At 41.5% G+C, this 23,453-nt stretch overlaps 1 protein-coding gene across 3 annotated transcripts in view; it reads right to left on the bottom strand.

The window, feature by feature from the left end:
* RUNX1T1 (RUNX1 partner transcriptional co-repressor 1) overlaps positions 1–22,995 on the bottom strand; it is a 107,685-nt gene extending 84,690 nt beyond the window's left edge. Inside the window, exons 1-2 of one of the 3 annotated variants that reach the window (XM_042808940.1) lie at positions 22,729–22,792; positions 4,128–4,300 (exon numbers count right to left, since the gene is read on the bottom strand). In XM_042808940.1, coding sequence (XP_042664874.1) covers positions 4,128–4,215 — 88 coding nt within the window. In that variant the 5' untranslated portion in view covers positions 4,216–4,300; positions 22,729–22,792. Of the gene's footprint in view, positions 1–4,127; positions 4,301–19,742; positions 19,785–22,728 lie in introns of those variants that run through there. The other 2 variants (XM_042808944.1, XM_042808943.1) reach the window with 2 other exon arrangements.
* Between the last annotated feature and the right edge of the window lie 458 nt (positions 22,996–23,453).

The raw sequence follows: 23,453 nt of genomic DNA, 5'->3' as shown, positions 1-23,453 counted from the left end.
GCTCGAGATACTGCACTTTCACACACTCTCAGCCTGGATGTTTTGCTCTTCAGGTAATTAAACAAGGAAACAGGGCTGATGTGTACGAGTCTGACCCCTGTGCTGCGGCTCCACACTTCTGCCTATCAACTTCCGCAAGGACTGCCTGCAGCATCAACAGTCTTCTGCTCTGCTCCCCTCTCTCCCAGTGCCAAGCTCTAAAATGAATCCTCCCAGAATTGTGTGCTGCCACTGTCCACTCCTTTAGCTGTTTAAGAAGGGCTAAATTGCTTACTGTTCCACATGCCTTGCTGCTTTTTCATATGAAGAGGGAAAAAGGAAGGAGACTGTTACTTTCTGAGAGCTGTTCCTCAGATATACTCACAATGCTACCTGGAGGAAGAGAAGAACGTGCGAGACAAAGAAATCACGAATTAATGCTTACGTTCAGGTCATTACTCAAAATGAGAAAGATCCTGAAAAATCTCTCTGATTCATTCATCCAACCATCTATTTCACTTTTTGAGTCTTTGCTTTACATAATGATATAAATCATACAATCAGGAAAAAAAAATAAGCCAGTGCCTCCTCTCCCTTTCTTTTTTCCAAAATTTAAGAAATGGTAGAAGGCAGGTGCTACCACCTATAGTCTGTGAAAGCCTGCACATGCTGCTCGCTGGCTGACCCAGTTTCTATGCTCTTTAAATACTATTTAAACAAAATGATTTTAGAAAGCGTAACATATTCTTGCTTCTTCTGAAAACCCACAGAATAGAATATTGGCTGAGAGAGAGAAAGAGAGACCAAAAGAAAGAGGAGCACAAAAGCGTGCCTGCTTGTCTGTGTTCAACACAAAGAACATTAAATGAAAACAACTGGCACGCCGCCAAATTCCTATACAGGCAAAGAGATTCAAATAAATTGATTTCACGCATCACACTGACCTGGGATCAGTGAGCAGTGCTACAATACACTTGCTGCTCCACGTGGGGCAAAGCCCATTAATGTTATCAGAGCCACAGCACATCATCAAGAAGGAAAAAAGGGAAATCAACCTCTGCACACTCAGAAATTCACTTTGGATATGGAACTTCAGCTGAAGTGCTTTGTTTCAGTTTAGTAATAAATACATCCTATTGTCACAGTCTGTTCATCTCAAAGGTTTCTAAGATTGTAACTTTCAAATTAAAATAAATAAGTGCCATATGGTCACCCTTACTGCTTTTAACATAGGTGCTCTCAAACTCAGTTATTCTCTGTGAATTGCCTCCCTTCACTGTCCACCAGTGTTTTATATAGATTATAGGTTATTTTCTTTGTAATTCAAAAGGTGGATCCCTGCCCAGAATGTTCCTCTTGGCTCAGAAAGTAAACTGAAGAAAACGGCCACCACTCCCAAACACTCCAAATCAACCTGACCTCCCCCAAAAAAACATTATTTGCAAGTCAGGGATAAACAAGGCCCTACTTCTCTGTGTAGAGTCGCTTGGGCTCCCTCCCTCATCTCAGAATTTCACTTTCTTACAACATGTGAAGAAACCCATGCATACTGTAGAATCTCTTCTTGTCATCCACCCTTTGTTTTTCATTAAGATCTCTCATACCAGCCAGCCACAGGTGTGCACCACACGAACAGATGAAGACCTGATTGTGAGTTGAGTAATGATAATCCTGTGTCTGTAATGCACTCATCCCCAAGAACCTTATTACATATGTTCTATGTTAGAAGGGGGAATTATTACTTCAATTGGACTCTGAGATGTGTAAGTACGCAAACAATTGATATAAAGACCAAAAAAGGAAAACCAAGAAAAAGACGACATTACAGGAGCAGAAGAAAGGTTAGGATCACCATAAGCATAGGTAGAGGCCACTGCTACAAGAAAACTATAGGCTCAGCCACTTCTTGTCTTGCCTTTTATCCCATTTTTGGTTTCAAATAGTAAGTCAAATCTTTCTGGGCACAGCAAAATCCACATTGAATTAAGATGAGTTTAGACACTGCTATGAGAACAGTTATTCAGCTCTGACCTACCTCTGCTTTTAATGAAACCTACATCACGTAATCTGAAAAGGCGTTGTCTGCCAAAACATCCATTGAAGTGGGCTGAAAGTTGCTATAATATAAAAGACAAAACTATCTGGGGTAATGAAACAGAAGCTTTTTGATGGATTTCGAAAGAGTGTTAGGCACATCTCTCAAGTCACTCATCCAAATTTCAGTGTGGAGCATCTGGGCCACTTAAGACTAAAATTCTTCAATGTGTTACAAACATATACACCTAGATTTAGGTAACTTACTCAACCATCTCAATTCAAATATATCTCAAAATGGGAATGCCCAAAGATCTATCAATTACTCATCATCACCCATTGCTGTCTTTTCTACAAAATTGTTGCAAGGCAGTTTTGGATCAACTTTTTCACTAAGATAAAAATTATGGTTAACTCTGTAAGTTTTGCTACAGAGAGGATGTACTTCTTTTGGTATAAAGCTAGATTGATAGGATTGCAAGGAGAGGGAACTGTTTAGGATACAGCAACTTTGTAATGGTAGTGAAGACGCACCTGCTCCCAGGTGATATGGGTAGTCTGATCTGCCCAGTAGTTAATGGGACAGGTAACATGCTGTTCCCTCCCATTTAATGAATATTTCAGTAGTATGAGAAGATCATTTGGGCTTTATAAAGATGATGTGATTTTCAGCCATATGCAATCCCTCTTTCTAATAAAAATGATCAGTATTAGAAAACACGTCTCTCTCCTAAGTTGTAGAAAATTTCCATTATCTTGCACGTGCTCTGACAGCAAGAAACCACAATAAGCTTCACATTAGTATGCCAGCACTGCATGCTTGAGGCGTGAAATCTTTACTTTTACATATATTTATTTTTGAACTCCTTTATGAAGACCTACATTGCAGAAGAAATCAACCAACAACCACCCATATGGGGTACACTTGCACTTTGAAAACTGGACTGCAGATAGAAGAAGAGAGGGTAATTAGAAGATATACACTGTGAAATCAGCAAAATAAAAATGCAACAAGAAAGTCTGCTAAGAATATGCTTTCTTTTCCACACTGTCTGTGTAAAGGAAGATCATAGAGATACAATGACTTGCTTTAAATCAAACTAGAAACTCAATTTAGAATACCAATTCATTTTTAATAGGATTTATTTTTCTTTAACTTCGTCCACAGAAACGCACAAAGCCTCTACAGCGTGTAAATCTCCTTGCACTACAGCATCCATACAGTACTGTGAGGCCCTGAGTAGGCAATGTCTCACGTAGAGAGACTAGGGACAAAAAACCAGGCTTCAGCTGCCTTCAAAATAAACCAGAGCACAGCCCAGAGTACTCAGACTTCTTGTTCACTTTATTTTGATATCATACTCCAAAGTTATGTCAGAGGCAAAACGGTCCAACACTAAAAAAGGACAGTATCAAGAATGTTGGAAAGCACTTAAACTGAGTTTAGTACTTTCTTGCTATCTAGACACCATTTTAGGAGAAAAAATGCAGTTTCAGTAAAAACAGGAATGACAGTCATAAGTTAAGTAGAAGAGTTGTTCTGCCATCACAGATTTACTTTTCAACTGTAGTAAAAACTTTCGCATGCAAGAAACTGAAATATTCATCCCCAAAACTTCCTGAATCAAATTTAACCCAGATTCCCAATGCAATGAGTTCACCAGAGGCTTCCTCTAAATTCTAAAGACAACCATTTGGCCAACATAATTACAACTGGCCCTTAACCTGGTTGCAAATACTGTTCCAATTCACAGTGCAGTAAACTGAACTTCATTATTTTTACAGCCCAGTCAAACAATATTTATATGCCAGATAAAACGTACCTGTGGCATCAAAAATACAGGAAATGTAGTTAAAGATTGCACATAGACGTATTTACAAGAAAAGAACAATTTTAGAAAAGTCATCACTGAAGGATTTCATTGTTACAGCTGTACTCTTTCAGTGATATTAAAATGATGGCATCACCTTGATTGACTTAGGCAGACTCTTAGGAGGCTAAGGGCAAAGATTTCTGCTTAAATTACAGTTTACACTGCAAGGTACAGTCATTAGAAATAACTTCTTCTACAAGGTATGCACATTATAAAATCAAATATGTTTCTGTTCCTTACCTTGACAAAATTCAAAGTTCCCTTTTTTCCGGCAGTCACCTATCACTAAACTCAGTGCTCTCCAAGTGTTTCTTTTGACAGATATCATTCTCCACCAACCGCTCTGCTAATTTCCTCTTTCCTTTTCTGACTGGGACAGATATTATGTTCACCAGTCCAGAGATCAATCTTTTCTATTGACAACAACAAACGAAAAAAAAGAAAAAAGAAAAGAAAAAGAAAAAAAAAAGCACATATCACAGCCAGTTTGAAGTACCACACCCCTTCATTTGCATGATAATAGCAGTCTTTTAAATAAAGAGGGAAGACAGAACGGCTATCATACTAAATCAACTACCCACATTTTCTTAGTTAATATAAGGCAGTGCTTTAATACCATATTAATTCTTTGACAAAGGCTGCTTAAGAAGTTGCCCATTTTCATCTGTTAATATATAAAGGGCAACAAAGTAAGAGCAGCCTGAATGCCTCTTATTTACTAATTCTGTAAAAATGACTGGTTTTAGATGCATTAATATGATATAAAATATTACATACTTTACCTGGTTGAACAGAAGCCCTAGAGAATAATTTATTAAATGAATTAGGTTACTGAAAATAGAAACCTTGCAATTACACAACACTATATGAATTTGTAAGTCATAACAGCAAACACATTTTAAGAAAGACAGATCAAAAAGGTATTGGATATATTTACAAGTCATCCTCCCACTTCTGAAAAGGCAATTTCTCTCCCACTCCAACACCTACATGAGCTGTTTATTTGGGTTACACAAATACTTTCTCATTAGTATGAGCCTATATGACAGCGCTGTCAGTTTTTCCAAGACATTAATATGCTTTCCAGGGTTCATAACTATGTCAAGGCAGAGAGGTTTGAGAGCCAGGCACGCAGTTACGTCCATGCTACAATCCGCATCCACTGCTCGCTCAGGTGTTTCAGGACATACAGTTAAGCATGCAGAAGGATCTGGCCACAGCCGCATGCATCTACCCAAGGACCCAGCCCGGACTGCCTCCTGGACTAGATTATGCTGCAAAAAAAATGAATCACCTGAGGGCATTTTCAAATGATGACATTTGTACTGATGCTCAGAACTGCAATCTTCCCCCCCCAAAAAAATATGTTTCTCTGCAGCCCTGGCCTGAGCCAAAGCCCTGCTATTTCAAGAGGCGTAAGGGGAATGTGGGACTGTACCCAGCACTTGGCAACTGTTCACTTTCAATACGACACAATTGCTTTTGGAAATCTGGGAAACAACTGCCAAAACAGGGTTAGGACTACCCCAGTAGGGTGCAATAATTATTTTTTCTAAAATTATTATTATCATTTGGAAATTCTGTAGTTGTCACCATGAACATACTCTGGCATTCAAAATTACCTTTCCAGGGTGCCTTATCTGAATTCTGTATTTTTCAAAACTTCAGACTTCTGCATAACAAAATACACTTACACAAATGCACACAACATTCCCTAAACTGCCATTATTGTTTGATTTGAGTGTTACGGCCATAAACTCTTGCCACTAGCAAAGCTGAAAAATACTTCACTGACCAAGTGGCCCTATTAATTTCACTGAGCTCATTTAAACATTAAGTTTTCTACTGAGTGACGATAGCACAATCTGGTTGAAATATGGGTTTACAGTGGAACAGTAAATTAGCATCATATTCCGGATTCAGAATTACACACAGCAGCCATCTGTAAAGATGTATTCATGTTTTGTTAACCTTCGCTAATTTGGCCACTAGAAATAATTAAGATCAAATATGTTAAATTTTGTAATCTGTAACAATTTACTATTTTTGTCTACTAAATAGCATGCTTCTCTTCAAAAGGTTTTTAAATCCCTTACTGTACCACAATAAGTTCTTACTCAAGAAAAAAAAAAAAAAAAAAAAAAAAAAAAAATCAAGAAAAGTACCCATCTGTGGCCCACAGTGGAGACACCACTTTAATCTACTGTTCTTCCTTTGTTACAGCCTCAAGTTCATTTTCTCTACATACCACATTTTCTAAAGTGATGGATGCTTTCTGCTATACCCATTCCACAGTAATCTGCCTTTTATAATGCATTTTTGCTTCCCAATGCGTAAGCAGTTGTTGTCTCTGGGAAGTACATGCAAAATTGTCTAAAGTCTGAACTTCACTGAAAGCAGAATACCTCAAACAATTTGTAGTCTTACAAGAGTGTTATAAAAAAGGATCAACATGTTGTATTACCATGGAAATTTTGAAAAACATACTTTCCCAAACAAATATTACTTTTTCTCAATGGTATGAAGTAATGAAAACCACATGTGTAAATCTGCGATCCATGCAGTAGTTCAAGCTGCAGCTAATAGAAAATACAGAGAGTGAACTCTGCCATATAAAGGATTCTTGTTACAGAAATATAATGTGAAAACCAGATGCAGACAGAAAACCTTAATCACAGATGGGAATGTAATCACTGGCATACAGAATACTTTTCTGATCAATCTCAACCATATGAGAAATGTATTTATTTTCTAAGGAATGCAATAACTCGAGAGAGACTTCTATTTGAATTCAGTTAACCTCATATTCACAGTGCTTTTATCTTATATATAGAGAGGGGGTGATATAACCTGAGCCAAGTTATTAAGAAGAGCCATTGGCCCTGGCAAATCATTCTTGTATCAGCCTATCTTTCAAGGAATTAATAGGATGTAAAGACTACAAATATCAGAATCAGTCTCAAAAGAAATCAACCACTATTGCACTTCTCAGTTACTGCCAGAAATCTCTTCATCACCTAAGCACTTTTCTGGTTAAATTTTTCCTGTAATATGTGGTTCTTCAGAACTACAATGCAAAAAGCACATTGTTGTGCTCAAACTCTGCAGATTAGAGCTGGAGTCCTGTAAGAAAGAACCTCCCAATCTGTTATAAAACCGGAAAGTATCATCTGCTCAAAATGTTCAGTCTGTTCCAGGCCTCCTCCTAACTACTGAAAGTCCAAATGAATGCCTAACTACTGGAAGTCCTAATGAATGTCTTCCACACATACAGATCTCAGTGTCAGAAAAAAAGAACACAATGCGCTCCAGCTATATGTTTACATCAAGACTCTTAAACACAGCTTGCATTTTAACAGGCAAGGCAGACCAGGACATCTCCTACACATTTTCATTGCTAGTGACTTTCCTGCACAACATTCAGAGATGGAAATAGAATCACAGAATCACAGAATGGTCAGGGTTGGAAGGGAACTCAAGGATCATGAATCTCCAACCCCCTGCCACAGGCAGGGCCACCAACTTCCACATTTAATACCAGTCCAGGCTGCCCAGGGCCCCATCCAACCTGGCCTTGAACACCTCCAGGGATGGGGCATCCACAAACTCTGGGCAGCCTGTTCCAGCACCTCACCACTCTCATAGTAAAGAACTTGTCCCTGATATCCAACCTAAATCTTCCCTCCTTTTCTACAGCAGTAGTAAACTGCTGAAGAAGAATATGGAAATTGAGACTGAATATCGAGTTCAGGATTCAGGTCACAGATACACTACCAGCAGAGCTCACACTGTCACAAGACCTCAGCCTCTTCAAAACACCATGCTCCCACCTCAGGCACCTCATCTACCCAGACAAATTTTACACTTGGTGCTCAGACTGGACTCTCACATTAAACTGCAAGATGAAAAAAAAAAAAAAAAGAAGAAAAAGAAAAAAAAGCATTTGTTTGGAAATGAAACTGGAGAAAGCCTTCAAAGACATCAGGTGCCCAGGCTGTCAGCCCTCCAGCTCTGCCCTTCTGAAGGTCCCATTTTAAGAATCAACAGCAGGAGAGTCTCCTTAGGACTCGTCTTCTCAGCAGTGGCCTATCATGGGTGTTCATCAGGCTAATTCCTTTAAATGCATTTTCTCAATGGAATGCCTGCATGCTTGATGGCATTTGAAATAAACTACTTGCTGCATATGCCTTTTTTCATCCTATGTCAACAGCTAGTAAACTGGATGATGGAAACAGTTTGATCCTATCACTCCAACCAAAATTTGGATTGTTTGGATGTTTAAATCATCTTGTCTACTCTGCCATTTAACTCTGAATTTCTGAGACTGCAGCATCTATCAATAGCGCAGGATTCAACATTTCACTGAGTCAATAAGAATTGGACATGCTGGTCTTATTTCTAAACAAGCATGCTTCAATTAATAATAAACTTGAGCCAGATATACATTTAAATTGCATGTTTTTCAGATGGCAGAATCATCGTGTGTAGAGTGCTAAGAATGGAGATTAATCTTCCAGCTGTAAAACAGTTCCATGTGACAAAACAGAGAGACCCTGAAAACTCTTGCTTCATGTCATGTGTGAGTATGTGTGTGCCTGCATCTTTTTCTTCCTCTCATCTAATTTCATCTGTGAGACTGTCCCTAGAGGACAAGAGAAGAGAGAACCAATTATATCCAGAGGTTGGCTTCTCCAAAATGAAGGCATCTGTTCCATGCCAACGACTTCCACATGGAAGGAAAACAGAACTTTGAAGGCATCTGTGTTCATGGTTGACAGTCACAGATCTTAGGGTCTACTGTAATTGCCCAGCTGCAAACACAATTTGGTTGCTGCTGCTGTCAGCTGATCTCACACAGAAAAGAAGGTAGCTTAATCCCACAGAAAGTAGCTGAATAAAAATCAGATATTCTTACACGAACACTGATACCTCCTCCCATCTGATGAGAATACTTTTTGTAGTAAAATGGCTTTGATAGAACTAAATTGTGAAGCCTATTTTAATGAACCCTTTACCAAATATTCTACTTTAAAATGCTATTTTGCTATTCTGTATATAACATACAAGTTTAGGCATAAAGTGCTCATTATTTGTTCATATTTCAAGCTGGTATTTTCTAAGAGTGATTCAGAAACTGGCATGATTCACCAGCCACAGAATCCTGCAGCCCACCCCACTTGGGCAAGTAGTCTTGGTAAAAGCAAGAGTATACCTGAACAGAAGCTTCTCCATTTCCTCTCAAATGCATGTGGCAGACAAATAACTTTCATGATATTTATTATTCAACTCACACAACTTCCAGTGTGAGTGGATGCTTTCCAAAAGACACTTAAAGAAATGTTACTGGTAGCTCAAAACCTGTGTTACAACACTGGGAGCAATGCTTGCAGCAAAATACTCAGCAATGCTGTGCCTGTTTGTGTCTTCCAAAGCACAGAACTGAATGCCAACATGGGACCAAGAATACTGACCGTGTAAATGCAATACAGTGCACTAAAAGCAGAGTGGCCTGAGCAGAAAAAGTGTTTTCCTTCCCTGTCCTCCACTCAACAGATAAAAGTGGAACAAATACTTCATATACCAATGATTTTTTGTATTTTCTTATGTAGCACCTCTATCAACAGGTCGAAAGAAAAAAGATACTGAATATTAAGGAAATGTCTTCTCTTCACTGTAATTGTTTTGTTTTAATAAGATTATTAGTTATTTTGCTGGATTTCACCTGCCAACCCTCACATACACAGTACTTGGCCTTTCCAGCCAGCAGTCTACACAACTGAGAAAGGCCAATAGGATTCCTACGCAGTTTCCCTTGCCTGGCACATGCCTCCAGTTATTACAGATGTGCGACGTAGAGAACATGGAGGGGGACACAGCAGATCTGACACTTCCTGACCACTTCTAAATTGCCTCCAGGAAGGACAAGAGTTGGGAGTAAGGACAATTAATACAGCCACCTGCTTCCTGTGACCTCCTGGGGAGCAGGCATGGCCACTGACAGCAGGCTCTGGCACTGTCACTGAGGTCCTGCCCATCCTTCTCTTCCCAGAGAATCTCTGAGATAATAAAAACAATAGTGGCCAACAATAGCTCCGTATGATAAGGAGAAATTTTTGCCTGGACTTTTTTTTTTTAAAAAAAACAAAAAAGTAAAAATAAAAATACATTAAATAAAATTAAAAATAAATAAATGAAGAAGAAGGAAATTATTCAAAACCTCCCAAGCATTTCATGGGAAGAGGACAGGACCCATAAATCTCAGAAACTGTCCGGGAAGTGATACATTGACTCACTCTTAAAACTACTGTAGCTGTTATTTACTGTAGCTGTACATGTCTCTGGAAAGTTTTGGAGCAGGCAGCTGGCTTAAACACAGTTTTACAGCTCTTGGGATGCAGAAGTAGAGAAATCTGGCCCCATGTACTTAACAGGAACCTCTGAGAATATTATTTCAGCAGGAATGGATTTTTTCTCTCCTTTAAATGGAATTCTTCATCAGGTAACTTCATCATTTATAATGCAAAGACAGTGACTCACTTTACATTCAGACCTGAGCTAGCCCACTTATCCTTACATCAAATAATGTCATTAGGGCAACATCTGAATCTAACCTCCAAACGAGTGCAGCAGAGTATGGCTAAAATCACAGAGGTGAGATGGGAGCACTGAAGGTGCAGATCCAAGCCTTGTGTTGAGACAAAAGGCATACCATCTTCAAGGAAAAATGGGTGCCTGAACACCACTGAAGATCTGAATGCCAGTGCTTTCAAGCCAAGGCTCACAAGCTCTGCTGACCCATGGTGTTGCATTAATTTATAATGGTGCACAAGAAATATGTGTAACATCCAGAAAACTAAGCTTTGCTATTAAAGTTCAGTTTGATGTTTTCCTTGCTCATCCTCAATACACTTTAATACAGGTTGCAGCATGCTTTTCCAGCATTAAGTGGTTTGCCAACAAGCTTTAAAAATAATAAATAGCACAGTCATGAAACAGCTTTTGCTTAATGGTTCCTAGAACTCAGTGACTTCACTCACTAAAACCCTTTCTATAACGTTACTCTTAAATACTTTCAGCAGTGTCACCATTAAAATAAAATAAAAAAATTATCCCGGCACTACCATCCATTGATAGCACACCCGCAGGTGCCATTATCCCTAAATTTGTTGGCAGCTTTCTCTGGCACCACTACACTTTAATGGTCCTGGCAGCAAACCTCACCTGGATGTCACTGAAAGCACTCCTTTGGAGCGCACTTCCCAAATATCCTTTGCAGTACTATCAGTCTGTCTCCTTTGTTGCATTCTAATCATCTCATTTTCTGGCAATAGCCTCATGCTCTCTTGCAGTCGAAGCCTGAGCTGGTCCATGGCAGTTTTCTCCTTAAACTAACACGTGATTAACTGTTGGGATAAATTTTCGAAGAGGATTTCAGGGTAGTATCTTTGCTGCTCAGAGTAAGTGTTCACTTGCCTCCAAGTTTTAAAATATTTCATCGTAATAATGCAATGGGGCTAAAACAATGGTGAAGCAAAGCACAAGTACAAATCCCAAGTTAATCTAACGCTCCATAAGAGATTCTGTTAAACCTTGGGTCCACCAGATGCCACACACATTTACTCGACATGCCACCTGATTTGTCATGGCAGCACAAAGCATTGGCATCCTGATACTGCCAGAGTGGAAGTGCACAAAACAAAAAGCAGAAAATATGTTCTAGAAAATAAACAGTATTAGGGAAAAGTGGACAAGTTGGAAGGCTGAATTGCTTCTTTTTGTCTCAAACTATTTAAAATGACACCTAGACCCCAAGCTAAGTGGCCACCTGTGTGGTCATGTTCAGAAATGCAAAAACGTAGTCCAAAGATGTCCAAATAAAATGAATCGCAAAAGAAAATGACTACTGGTAATGACTACTACTTATGCAAATTATATATTAACATCCAAAAAGGCAGGCACATGCAAGCCTCCTAGGGCCACAAAACTAGCTGCAGTTTCGTACAATTTGTAGCGGTCACACAACCACCTCCTCAAATGCACATCAAAATTCCTGTTTTTCACTCCCTGATTCAACATGGCTTTTCGTAAATGATGCATATTTTATTATTCGCCGTTACCTGTCACTGTGTGCAGATTAATTCCACTCCACTAGGTGGAGTCTTATATCTTTCCAGACAGCAACTTATTTTCCAAGAGAATCTGTTATCCTCTATCAACTGTTGGTGTTACTTTATCACGAGCACCACAGTCACCCTGCCTTGACTAACAGAAGTGGCAATATCTCAAAAGCCTGCTTGAAGAAATAACCAAATATGTCACAAAGACCACATGTCAACATGTGGCAATATGGGACTGTTCAGGACTACTACTGCTGTATAGTTCTGCTTAACACAGTTGTGTTTTTGTGATAACAAAATTTAATCAAGAACACAGGGTAAAAAATGAACATCACTTCAATAAGTCACTCTATTTCACACATGCCCAAAAACTAAAGATAAACAAAAGTATTTTGCTGAACTTCTTTTCAATCCTCTGTATGCATTCATAAATATTTTGGATATCTAGGATGTTCTTCCTTTGAGGCATCCCAAAACCTATCACAGAAAATGAAAGCTAGCATGAAAGGATTTCTTTCTGTAGTCACATTTCCATTCACAACCACTGGAATTATATACAGCAACTATTCAATAGGAAAAGCAAAACAGCATTCAGAATTTTTGGCCAAGAATGAGAACACAGCACTTCAATGAGTGTGCTGGGAAAACGCAGATAAGAATATTTCGATATAGACTCTCTACCTATACACAATCTCAGCACGTAGAGACTCCACCCCAATCCCTGCAAAAAGAAAAACCTACGACTGGAACAAGAAGCACCTTAGCTTAAAAAACTCCTCAGGCAGACAGCATCTCCCTTAGCACACGACGGCAGAGCATTTGTTTGCCGATAGTCGCTAGCAGAAAGCTCCGCGTAGGCACTTAGCGCTAACACGGGGCTCCGCCAGGGTCTCACGTCGCCGGGTCAGCCACGGCGGGGCCAGCTCAGCGCGGGTTCTGCTGTTGGCAGATATCACAAGTTATATAAGGCTGCAGACATTTTGCTCCGATCGGCCGTGTTTTTTTGTAATATTTACTTCTCGTACATATGTCTATAACTATGTATACGTCCCACAGAAGGTGAGGTTTAACAGGGTTAGCTTTGTTGGGGGAAAGGAGGTTTGGAGGAAAGGAAACAACTTTCATGTTTAGAAGATTTGAATCTAGTGACTGTCATAGGATGTAAACACTCTTCCGGGGAGGGAGGCTTTTTGTTATGTTTCAGGAGTGCACGGAGTTTGGGATAAAATCTGTATAAATAATCATCCCTCTGTCATTCAACATAAATTTATGCACGTGTGCACACACACAGTTATGTTTGGGAATACAAACTACAAAGTAGACATGCCACAGACTTCCAGACAACCTCCTGCAAGCGCTGATCTCTCACAAAATCCGTTCTATATTTAAATTTCAAGTTTATTGAATTTTAATTATTTTTGATCTGCAGATCACTTTGAGGAAAATCCCCCAAGGTCAATAGCTTACAAATCCAATTGTAAAACCAAACACAAGCACCAGCAAGGCCCCTTCCCATACACACACCTGCCAAGGAACAGAGTTCCTGACTTTTGGATTAGAATTCAGCAGCTAAAGCCCATCCTAATATTAAAGCCAGGTAATTCTCTACATTGCACTAAATGTGAAATAAAGAAGCAAATGAAAAACTCTCATTTCATTTTCTGTGTTTACTGATGTTACATACATAGGGCTCTATAGATGTAACTGAATTATCACTTCTTCATTGAGATCCTTATCAAAACAGCCAACAAGCAACTGCCCTTTTCATTACATGAGGAGGATGTTGTTTTGTTTTTAATTAAAAATATATATTTCTTTTCCCTCTGGAGATGCCTCCAATAGAAAATTTACGTTTTACCAATGCAGCTCTTTCCAGGTTCATAAAACTCACTTGGATTAGCAGCTCAAGAGCAGCAAATATGTTTGCATATAGGTATTCAAACCTAACTTAATCATTTCATTTAACCATAGAAAAAGTCACTCCAAAAACCACACCAAAAGGTTCTTAATGAGCCTAACCATAGATTTGCAGGTCTAATAAGGATGAAACAAGCCAAAGAAAGCTCTGCTACGCTCTTGACTTCCCTTACTTTCTGCAAGGTACTCAGAGGTAGGTGAGGCTGCATGGTTAGAATGGGAAAGCAGCCACTCGTGATTTTAAGATACTATCGTAGTTGATTAATGAAATCATTTTAAATGTACACGTTAAATCCTTTAGCCAATACAATGACATTCAGCTATCCAGTGCCATTTTTACAGTCCAAACAGATATGGCCCTAATTGCATAATGCTATTTTATCTGCTGAAGATAAAAGTGCCGATAAACAAAAATGCACATTAGGCAGGAGATTTTTTCAGAATAGATTTTTTTTTTTAAATAACCCACTTGCATTAACAAAAGATTGCAATGGCTTCCAAATTATAGGGTGTTATTTTTAGTGGAAGTAGTTCAATATTCATATTGGAGCAGATGTAGCAGTTTAACAAAACAGCTCTTCAAATCCTGCACAAATTGAAAACAGGAAAACTGATTGCATTTTCTCTTATCACTTTCCTTTTCTGAATTGACACTTTTGGCCTTCTGAAAATTTACACATGGCTTTCATCTCAACAGCACCTGCTGATCAAACAGAAACCTAACATTTTCATGAAAATGGTATAAAGGACCAGTTTTCTTTTTACCATCTTAAAGGGCATCAGCAGTCCACTTGATGGCAACAATTGTTGAGTAGATGGCACACTCAGAATACATTTTATATTTTCATTACAGTTACTTTTAAAAATGAGTTAAATCACCGGTAGCTCTTTCATATTAGCTTTTTGTCTGCCTTAAATTAATTTCAGTCTCTATCTCCGCCTAACCCTGATGCGTTTCATTCTGCAGTCAGCTAGATTTTAAAGAACATCTGAAAGACTTAGATATAATAAGACACGTCCTATGTTCTGCAACCACTGGGTCTTCTTTTTATATGTGTTTATACATTAACGTATACATTAATATATGCAATTTGTGCATGTGTCGCACATAACTGTATACTTTTCTTTATACTAAATAAAAATGTATATCTGTCATTCTGCAGTATTTTCCCCATATTGAATCTTCCAAGCGCTGTCACGAAAGCATGTTGAGAAGGCCAAAGTTGAAATATTTACATTAAAGTTGTTCTTTGTTTCCTTGTGCAATCCTCAGAATTAGAGAAGGTCTAGCAGGCACTTTGGAACTTGAGCATCAAGGGTTGCCATTGGTGAACACACAAGGAACACAATTGGCAGTCCTTGGGCTCTTCCTGCGAAAGGTTAAGGTATCAAGTCATGTACATAAAATATGAAACTTAAGTACCTTGTTATCCTGTCTGCTGCCGAGTCTGTAAACTCTGAAGTGCTGCAGCAGGTAACAAGTACCATCTTCCCTTGTACATAATTCTAGGTGTAATTAAAGATACTCCTGAAACCTGCTACGTGTCAGCTCCTTAACTGATGGAGGCCTAACCTCTCTGAAGTGCTTTGCTGCCATCCATTACCATTCTGCTTCAGTGATAAGGTAACCTGAAGGCAGAAATGACATACAGTAATATATGTGCCACTCCAGACAGTTGGTTTGTGAATTTCAGTGTTTCATCATGCTCACTGAGGCAATCGCAAACCCAAAATGTCAATATGTTCAGTCAATGGAAGTAAAATAATGGGGCTCTATTGTCTTACCCTATCGATCTGCTGCTGTCAACAAGAATACATGCCCCCCTGGCTTTAAACAAATTTTAATTAGGCTTTTAGTTACTGCATCATAGCTATATATCTATCTGTGCAAACACTTGACAAAGGAAAAAAGCAATATTTCAAACTTCTTGGATATATTTTAAAGGTAATTGCTTAAGGTTTCTTCAAGAAATAATTGCTGATGAAGCCATTTGCTAAAACAACGTGCACGCACACTCTTTGAGTCGCTGTAATCTGGGCAGAACTGAAAAACCACCTGCTATCTGCATCCAGAGGAAAAGAAGGGGGGAACAATCCAATCGATGGGCCTCAGCGTGGATGCATACCGCCTTCAGGCAGCGGGAGGGAGGTGGGCAGCGGGCAGTGCGGCCTTTGCGCGTGCCCAGCACACACATACATATCACAGCTTATCTGCAACCCAGCCCCGTGTCCCTGCAGGGCGGAGGCTGTGTGACCCACATGGAAAGGGAGGCACAGTGGGCTGTGAGGTAGCGGTGGGTGCTCCGGCTCCTTTCACCCTCTCTTCAGGCTGGCAGCTGGTCCTGCTTTGCTTCCACAGCTCTGGGACAAGCGCTGTGCTAGACACAGCATTAAGCCTATGGGGCCAATACCTGAAGTCAACTCCATCCCCACCAAGACAACATCCCCAAGATCTCCATCAGCCTAGGACCCAGACAGAGGATGTGCCCTATCAAGAGCACTGAGACACCCAGCCTTGTGTTGGCCAAGCAGCCAGCACAAGCCACAGCTCAGCCTTGCTACAGCCCCAGTGCCACACAGCACCTATGCCTGGCTGAAGGTCACCATCATCCACCAGAGATGGAACAATAAACCAGAGCAGGCCCTCCGCCCAGCACTTCAGATATCAAGAAAACAAGCGCTCAGTTCCTCTTAACTGGATTCATCAAAACTTACTGGGAAGGGAGAAAGCAAAGTCTGCAATGCTTGGCCTGCAGCTGAGGGCAGAGCCAGCCAGCAACATCCCTGCATAAAGACCGCTGGTTGCTCAATTCACTCTGTACTTTTCAAATGTTCCTCCCTAGGAACCAGCATTTATCTGTTATGGGAATGTGTCTCCCTCACATGTCTGTAGAGAAGCAACACGATGGCCAGGATGAGGACAATGACAGCATGCTGGAGTGAAACAAGCATTGTTCAGCACCAAACCCCTTCCAAAAATCACTCGGCCAAGATAGCAGTTTTTCCACAAGAAAAGAAATAAAGGGAATTTGACACATAATACAAAGTGAAAAGCAGAACCTAAGTGGGGGAAGGGCGTGTGCGTGAAAATCATGTCACTGCAATGAATGTCAGATAAAAAGGGGTCTGTCACAAATCCTCCACTAATCCAATAATGCAAAAACCTCTTGCTATCGCCGAGACATAGCACAAGGTAATTTTTTTGTATTCTTCATAAACCACTCTACACATTTAGCAGTAGAAAGACAGCAATTTGTCAAATTTTCTTATCAGGAATTTAATTTTCCATTAAAGGTAAACTGACTTTTTATGCGTCAAATTTACTATGCGCATTCCTTGGCCAGTATTTTTACCCTACCAAAGGGCCACTTTTCGCACAACTTCCTCCAGTTGTCAGTTGTGTGACAACCATATTTAGAGGTAATCAGGTCACATTACAGGAGTTAGTCAACTCATGAGAAACCCTAACCCTCACACTTAATGGTATGCCCTATGCATTTCTAAAGAAAAGTCTTAAATTCAGCCTGGAAGGTACCACAGAGCTTTCTCTATGTGTATGTTCTTTCAAAATATTGTGTACTAATTGTTCTTTTTGTTCTTAAGATGTTAAGAATTTTTTTTCTTTACACACACACATGCACATATATATATATATGTATATATATAAAATATGCAATGAGCTTATTCAGGATCCATCAGATTTTCATCTGCCAGAGCCACAATGCTCATCTTGTATCGGTGCTGGCCATCACACCAAGCAGTTTTACTACTCCAGTCATAATTCTCTGAAGAAGAGCTAATCCAGGATCTTCTCTAATGTAAACAGTTTGCTGCAAAAACACTCACATTTAAAAATAAAGCAATGTGTGGTAATAAAATAAATACAATCAGACTACAAATGTGTAACAGAAGTGGCGTTCCATAAGCACAGCTGTCTCAAAGTCCAAGCTGCAGGCTAGAAATCTTAATTTCAACTGACTCCCTCTTAATCATGGGTTACCTTCCTATAAAGCGTAAAGTCCATCTGCCCCAGGCAGATAAGTTTTGAAGCATTAAAATAGATAAAAATCTAACATTTTCTTTCTTGCATTGAATATGTGAATTCTACTGTGTTATAATGTGAGAATTCCAACATATGACCATTATGGCACAATATCTCATAGCTCAGCTTGTCATTACTTCACTTGTAATTCTTATGTTAATTATGTTCATAATTACTATAAACAGATGTGGTAGAAATTCATGTGACCTTTTACTGCAGAAGGCATTTCTCACTCTTTCCACTTTATTTTAGCAATACAATATTAAACCAGAGCAAAGTATCTACATGCATATATACATATTTAATGGGAAACCATGTCTACCCCATATATTTCAGCCACAGGACCACCTATGTGCCAGCACACTGACATGAAAATGATGGTAACTGAGCAATCGACCCTGAAACATACCCGCAAAAGACTGTGCCTGAAGTGAACCTTTTTGGCTAAACTGAACTAAATCTACAACTGAAGCCTGGGACATAAATGGAGCAGTGTGTTTTTATTCAGCACCTTTGTTAATGCAGCAGTATCCTGCTTTACAACCACAGGTACATGACGGCCATACAGCAATTTATTTTACTCGCAGCCCAACCATCACCGTCTGTACACAAAACACATTTACAATAAAATCACTATGGATTTCATTAAGAGAAAGCCTACTCGAATTTCATTTCTTTGGACCTAATCTATAATTAGTGTGGACAGACAGGTGCAAACCCTTCTCCTCTACAGATGGCTACTGGAAATGGTGCAAAATAGCTCCTTCTGTTTAAACAACACACAGATAACCTGCTCTGCTCTTATCACTTACAATTACCTCCATTATACTGAACTAATGTTTACTTTAATAAAACGTCCACTGTTCTCTAAACGATATTTGGAAACTTTCATATCAATGGCAGGGAAAAAAAAAAAAAAATGAAGATGGAAGTCAATGTCTCTCAGATGAAATTATTTTGAAGGGAAATAAAAAGCCTTTTGAAGGGCAGGATATTTTGACTTCAATCTTACATCTGCTGATCGTTTTTCTTTATCCACAAAACCACACAGTATACTACTTCCTGATGCATTTATGCTACCATATATTAAGCTAATCAGGTTTATAGTAAACAAGAAGAAAATAACCGCAATTTTAAAGCAGTTCTTTGAAAAGTAACATTTACTGTAGGGAAACAAGACCTTTTACAGTAAAACTTCAGTTTTTAAACTAACTTTCTTTAGATCTTTAATGTGAAAGTAGGTGAAGAAAATGAAATCTGGAAGCCAATATTTTAAGAATTTACTCTCGGTCCTTATGCTAAATTCAGTGTCAGTTTAAAATCTTATAAATATTCTAGGTTGCTATTAAAGGCTGTATGAAAAAAGCAGGCTGCTACTAACTAAATGGATCCAAGGTTTTTAATTTATTCTGATTTAAAATAATTTCTTTCAGTGGTTTTTCAGCCAGACCATGAGAAATAACCTCTTCACAACACCAAGTTCACGTTTCATTTCAGTTGATAAGGCTTCTTGATCTCCGCATGACAACTTAAGTTGCTACAGAACAAAGACCAGGGTCTCCCCCTCAGCCTAACAAATCTGAAGCTCCCGCAACAGCAACATACTAATATCCTTATTCAATTAGCTAAAGATTTAACAGTAATGGACTGTGGCAAGTGGATTTCAAAGATGGAAATGACAATTGCAAGCCCATTCTCCCATCACCCCCAATGCAAATACCGCAGACGCCTGTTTCACCCCAAGTGCCTGCAATGAGGGGCTCACAGGCTGCACAGTACCTCAATGGAGCGAGCTTCGCATTCAACGCCTGTCGGCTGAAGTTCATTTCAGAGAAGTGAGAAACAGGATTTGACAGGGAAGAACGTTCTGAGCTGACTAGCCACTGGCCAGCACTCCAGGTGGAGCTGTTTTTCTCCCCTTTATTCTACAAACAATACTTCTGGCACTGAACTCCATGTGCGCGCAGGCATACATAGTGTTAAGTGTATACAGATGAGACGCCGTGTGATGTTTTACTGGTCCATTATTTAGGCAAGAAACGAGTTAACGTTAAGGTGGTCAGAAATGGTAGAAGGCAATATTTTACTTGAAAAGATTTTGGAAACTATTTAAAAGCTCAAAGCCTTTGAAGGAAAACAACTCGTGCAGCAGTTGCCAGGAAGCAGTGACCTAACGCTGCTGTCTGCATTCCATTACAAACAGAATGGTTCTTGTCTCCTCCGGCCCGCTCCCACCGGCCCCACGACAGCTCACTGTGTCCCACCACCTCCCTCACACCCAGCCTGGCTTCAGCTCAGCATCAGCAAACTTTGGGGTGCTGGGTCTTGGTGGGGACTGGGCTTTCCTTCACACTGTTGCATGATGTGAGTTTTCCGTGATGGAAAGGAAAAGTGATGCAGGAACTGAAGGTAGCAATTCTACCCCCAGGTTCAGATCTGGTAAAAGTGACCTTCAGAAAGTTGTCAGTTACCAAACACAGCACTACTTCTTCACTGAAAGCTTTGACAGGGAGCCTGCAGCTCGTCTCACAACTAATGAAGCCTTTGCCAACTTTGTGTTTCCATATACTGAACCGTTAGGAACATGCCATGCTTAGATCTTTTTCCTAGTATTATTTCTATTGATGGGGAGCCCCAGAAACGTGCCTCGTGCTAAAACCAGACCATATAAACAAGACGGAAACTTTCCTAGCATTCAGCCAGGCTGAAGGAAGTTCCCTGCTCGTATTGGATTTCCTAAGGAAATCAGCCCAGAATAAACGGCATGAGGTTTTCAGACTTCCCATGGAAAGGTCAAGCATCAGCTTTAACAGCCATCAGAAATCAGTTTCAGTCCTCTTACCACCCAGCTTCACCCAAACTGCTCGGAGAAAAGCAGAGCAGAAGACCTGCACGACAGAACTCACATCTAAAAGCATCTCTCCCATCTTGCCTCAAACTGCACTTAACAAAGTTACTCATTTAAACTTCCCATTGCATCCGTCAGGATGCAGAAACAGAGGAAATGTGAGGCTATGAGGGTATAATTAAATAAATTATAATCACCCTTAGCCCGAACATATTGTGTTTACAAATACAATAATTATGTTTCTAGCTACATGTCAAAAGAAAATATTTTCTGAGTCCTTCAAAAAGCATGCGAGTACTGCTTGAAGGAGAAAATAAATCAAAACAGATTAGCAGACCAAAAACGGGTAGGGAGAAAAAAAAAAATAAATCCTGCTTTGGTCAGCAAGTCGGACCACCATCAGGGGATAAATCAATTTGCAGCAGCTGCGGACAGCCATTTAAGTCTGGGGCCTGAACAGATTAATTAGGGGAAGCGATGTTAAAAGTTAAAGGGGTCAGAGTTACATTAAGCATACGTATATTCGCTGGAGCAGCCCCTCGGCTCTTACATACCGAGACTCAGAAGGCATCCTTCAGTTACACGAGGGTATGCCCACAGCCAGGCGTTTGGCACTCGCTGTACAACCACAGCTGTGCGTGCGGGCTGCTTTTAGGGGGTATATCCCTCTCTCTTCTCCCCATCTCTAACACCCTACGCCCGTCACCGGCGTCCTGGTTTGTCTGCGGAACCGCGCGGCTTCCTACCGCAAGATCAAGCGATCTCCAGCGCTGCTGCACCGGGTAGTACCAAACTCGGGCAGCTCCTTAAGGCAGGATCGCTACCTGGGGCTCAGCGGATCGCAGCCCGCACAGCAGCGATGAACAAGCGGGGGATGCAGCCCGCACCCAGCAGTCTCCAAGATCCGGCTCCTCTCGACTTAGAAGCCCGCAGCCGCTCTTGGACCGACGGCTGAGCGGGAGACCGGGCGGCTACAGGGACGGTGGGGCCGCATGCCTTCGCCCTCCCGCACTCCGGGGACCGGCCCCAAAGCTCCGCTGCGGGCGATCCCACAGTTGCTTTCAGTTTCTTTCTAACGTTTCGGGGAGCAGAGGGCAGTGACAACACTGATTATTTCTGGACACAGAATTTAACAGAATTCACGTGCTGGGGGTGCCCCAACGAGGCCCGCGAGTGCTTTCCTCCCCCGTGTCCGATTTTCGCCCCGTCTCCCAACTTTGGCACTAACAAAAGGACTCGAAGTAGCCCAAAGTGCAACGCTCGTTTGCACGGGCGGGCGTGTGGTGTTCATCCCTCAGCCCCCCGTATGGAACCGATCCCTCCTGCTCAGCTCGGCGAGGTGACACGATCACATCCTACTGCAGTTTGGGAAACGCACTCCCTAACGCTGCCCTCTCGTTTCAGGAAGCGAGATACGAAACCTCGATGCAATGGAAGACGATGTGCACAGCCTGAAATATTTCTCGCAAAATAGCCTGAAGTGGTGTTGCCTGTGCTACATAATCCGACGATTGTAACGGAACAACAACAAAATCCCACCAGAAATATTTCAGGCACTCCGTTTCACATTGGCTAGGTCTGGGATCTGGCAAGAGGGCAGGAAAAAAAAAAAGAAAAAAAAAAAAAAAAAAGGGAGAAAAAAACCCCAAACAACAAAACTAGTCCTAAATGGAGACAGAAACCCTAAGCTAGGAGCTTCGGAGGGCTGCTTTCTACACAAATTGAGTACTGCGGGTCCTGGGCTTTTGAGAGATCCGGGGCCGAGCCGGTGAGCGGGGACAGCGGTGGAGGAGCTGCATGCACCCGGGCACGGCCGCAGCCCCGGGTTAGTTCCAGCCGCGGAGCCCCAGCGGGAAGGAGAGGGGGAAAGAAAGAGGGGCCCGCACCCCCGCGCCGCGGCCCCGCGCCCGTACTCACACTGCAGAGGACCGGAGATTCCCACCATTCGCCACGGGCTGCGAGCTGCAAATAAAAGTTCCCGTCCTGCTCGGGGGAGCGCCGGCAGCCCAGGCTGCTGGAGGGGCGCGGGGGTGGGAGCGGGGAGAGCAGCGCGGCGCGGCTTCCCTTCCCAGTCCAGATGATCCACGTCCACAAAAGTCAAAACGAGCTGAGGAGAAACTCCAGCTGCTCCTTTCCCCCCTCCTCCTCCTCTCTCTCTCTCTCTTTTTTTTTTTTTTTTTTTTTTTTAAAGGAGGATCAGCTCGAGAGAGCCTCCCGGTTCCAAGGGAAAGGACGAGAAGCAAAAATAAAGTCTCCAAGCCGAGATAGCGAACGCCCAGCTCCTTCTCCTCGCCGCAGCCAGACGTGATGCGGAGCGCAGGGAGCGGCCGCTGTCAGTGGCGGGGGCTGTGCCTGTCCCCGTGCAGCCGACGCATCGCCGGGCCGAGCCGCGCTGCGCTGTGCCGCGTCGCTCCGCGCTCCGTTCCGCCGCTCTCCTCTCCGCTCCGCGCCCCGCTCCGCCCGGCTCCCCGCTAGCAGACACCTCGCGAGGCAGGCAGCATACTGCCGGCAGCCGGCCCGGCCCCGCTACCCAGGTGCAGGGGGGGAGGGCTTAAAGCAGTGGGAGGTGATAGAGGTAGGAGACATCTGTGTCGTGAGGGGGTTAGTGGGGGTCAAGTAGATGTTAACAATAGGCGAGCGCG

The sequence above is a fragment of the Centrocercus urophasianus genome, unplaced genomic scaffold (assembly GCF_019232065.1).
Source record: "Centrocercus urophasianus isolate 14NV4802_14NV808 unplaced genomic scaffold, USGS_Curo_1.0 seq_11, whole genome shotgun sequence".
NCBI lineage: Eukaryota > Metazoa > Chordata > Aves > Galliformes > Phasianidae > Centrocercus > Centrocercus urophasianus.
Note: the sequence above shows the minus strand (reverse complement) of the source record. Positions and strands in the feature narration are given on the sequence as shown.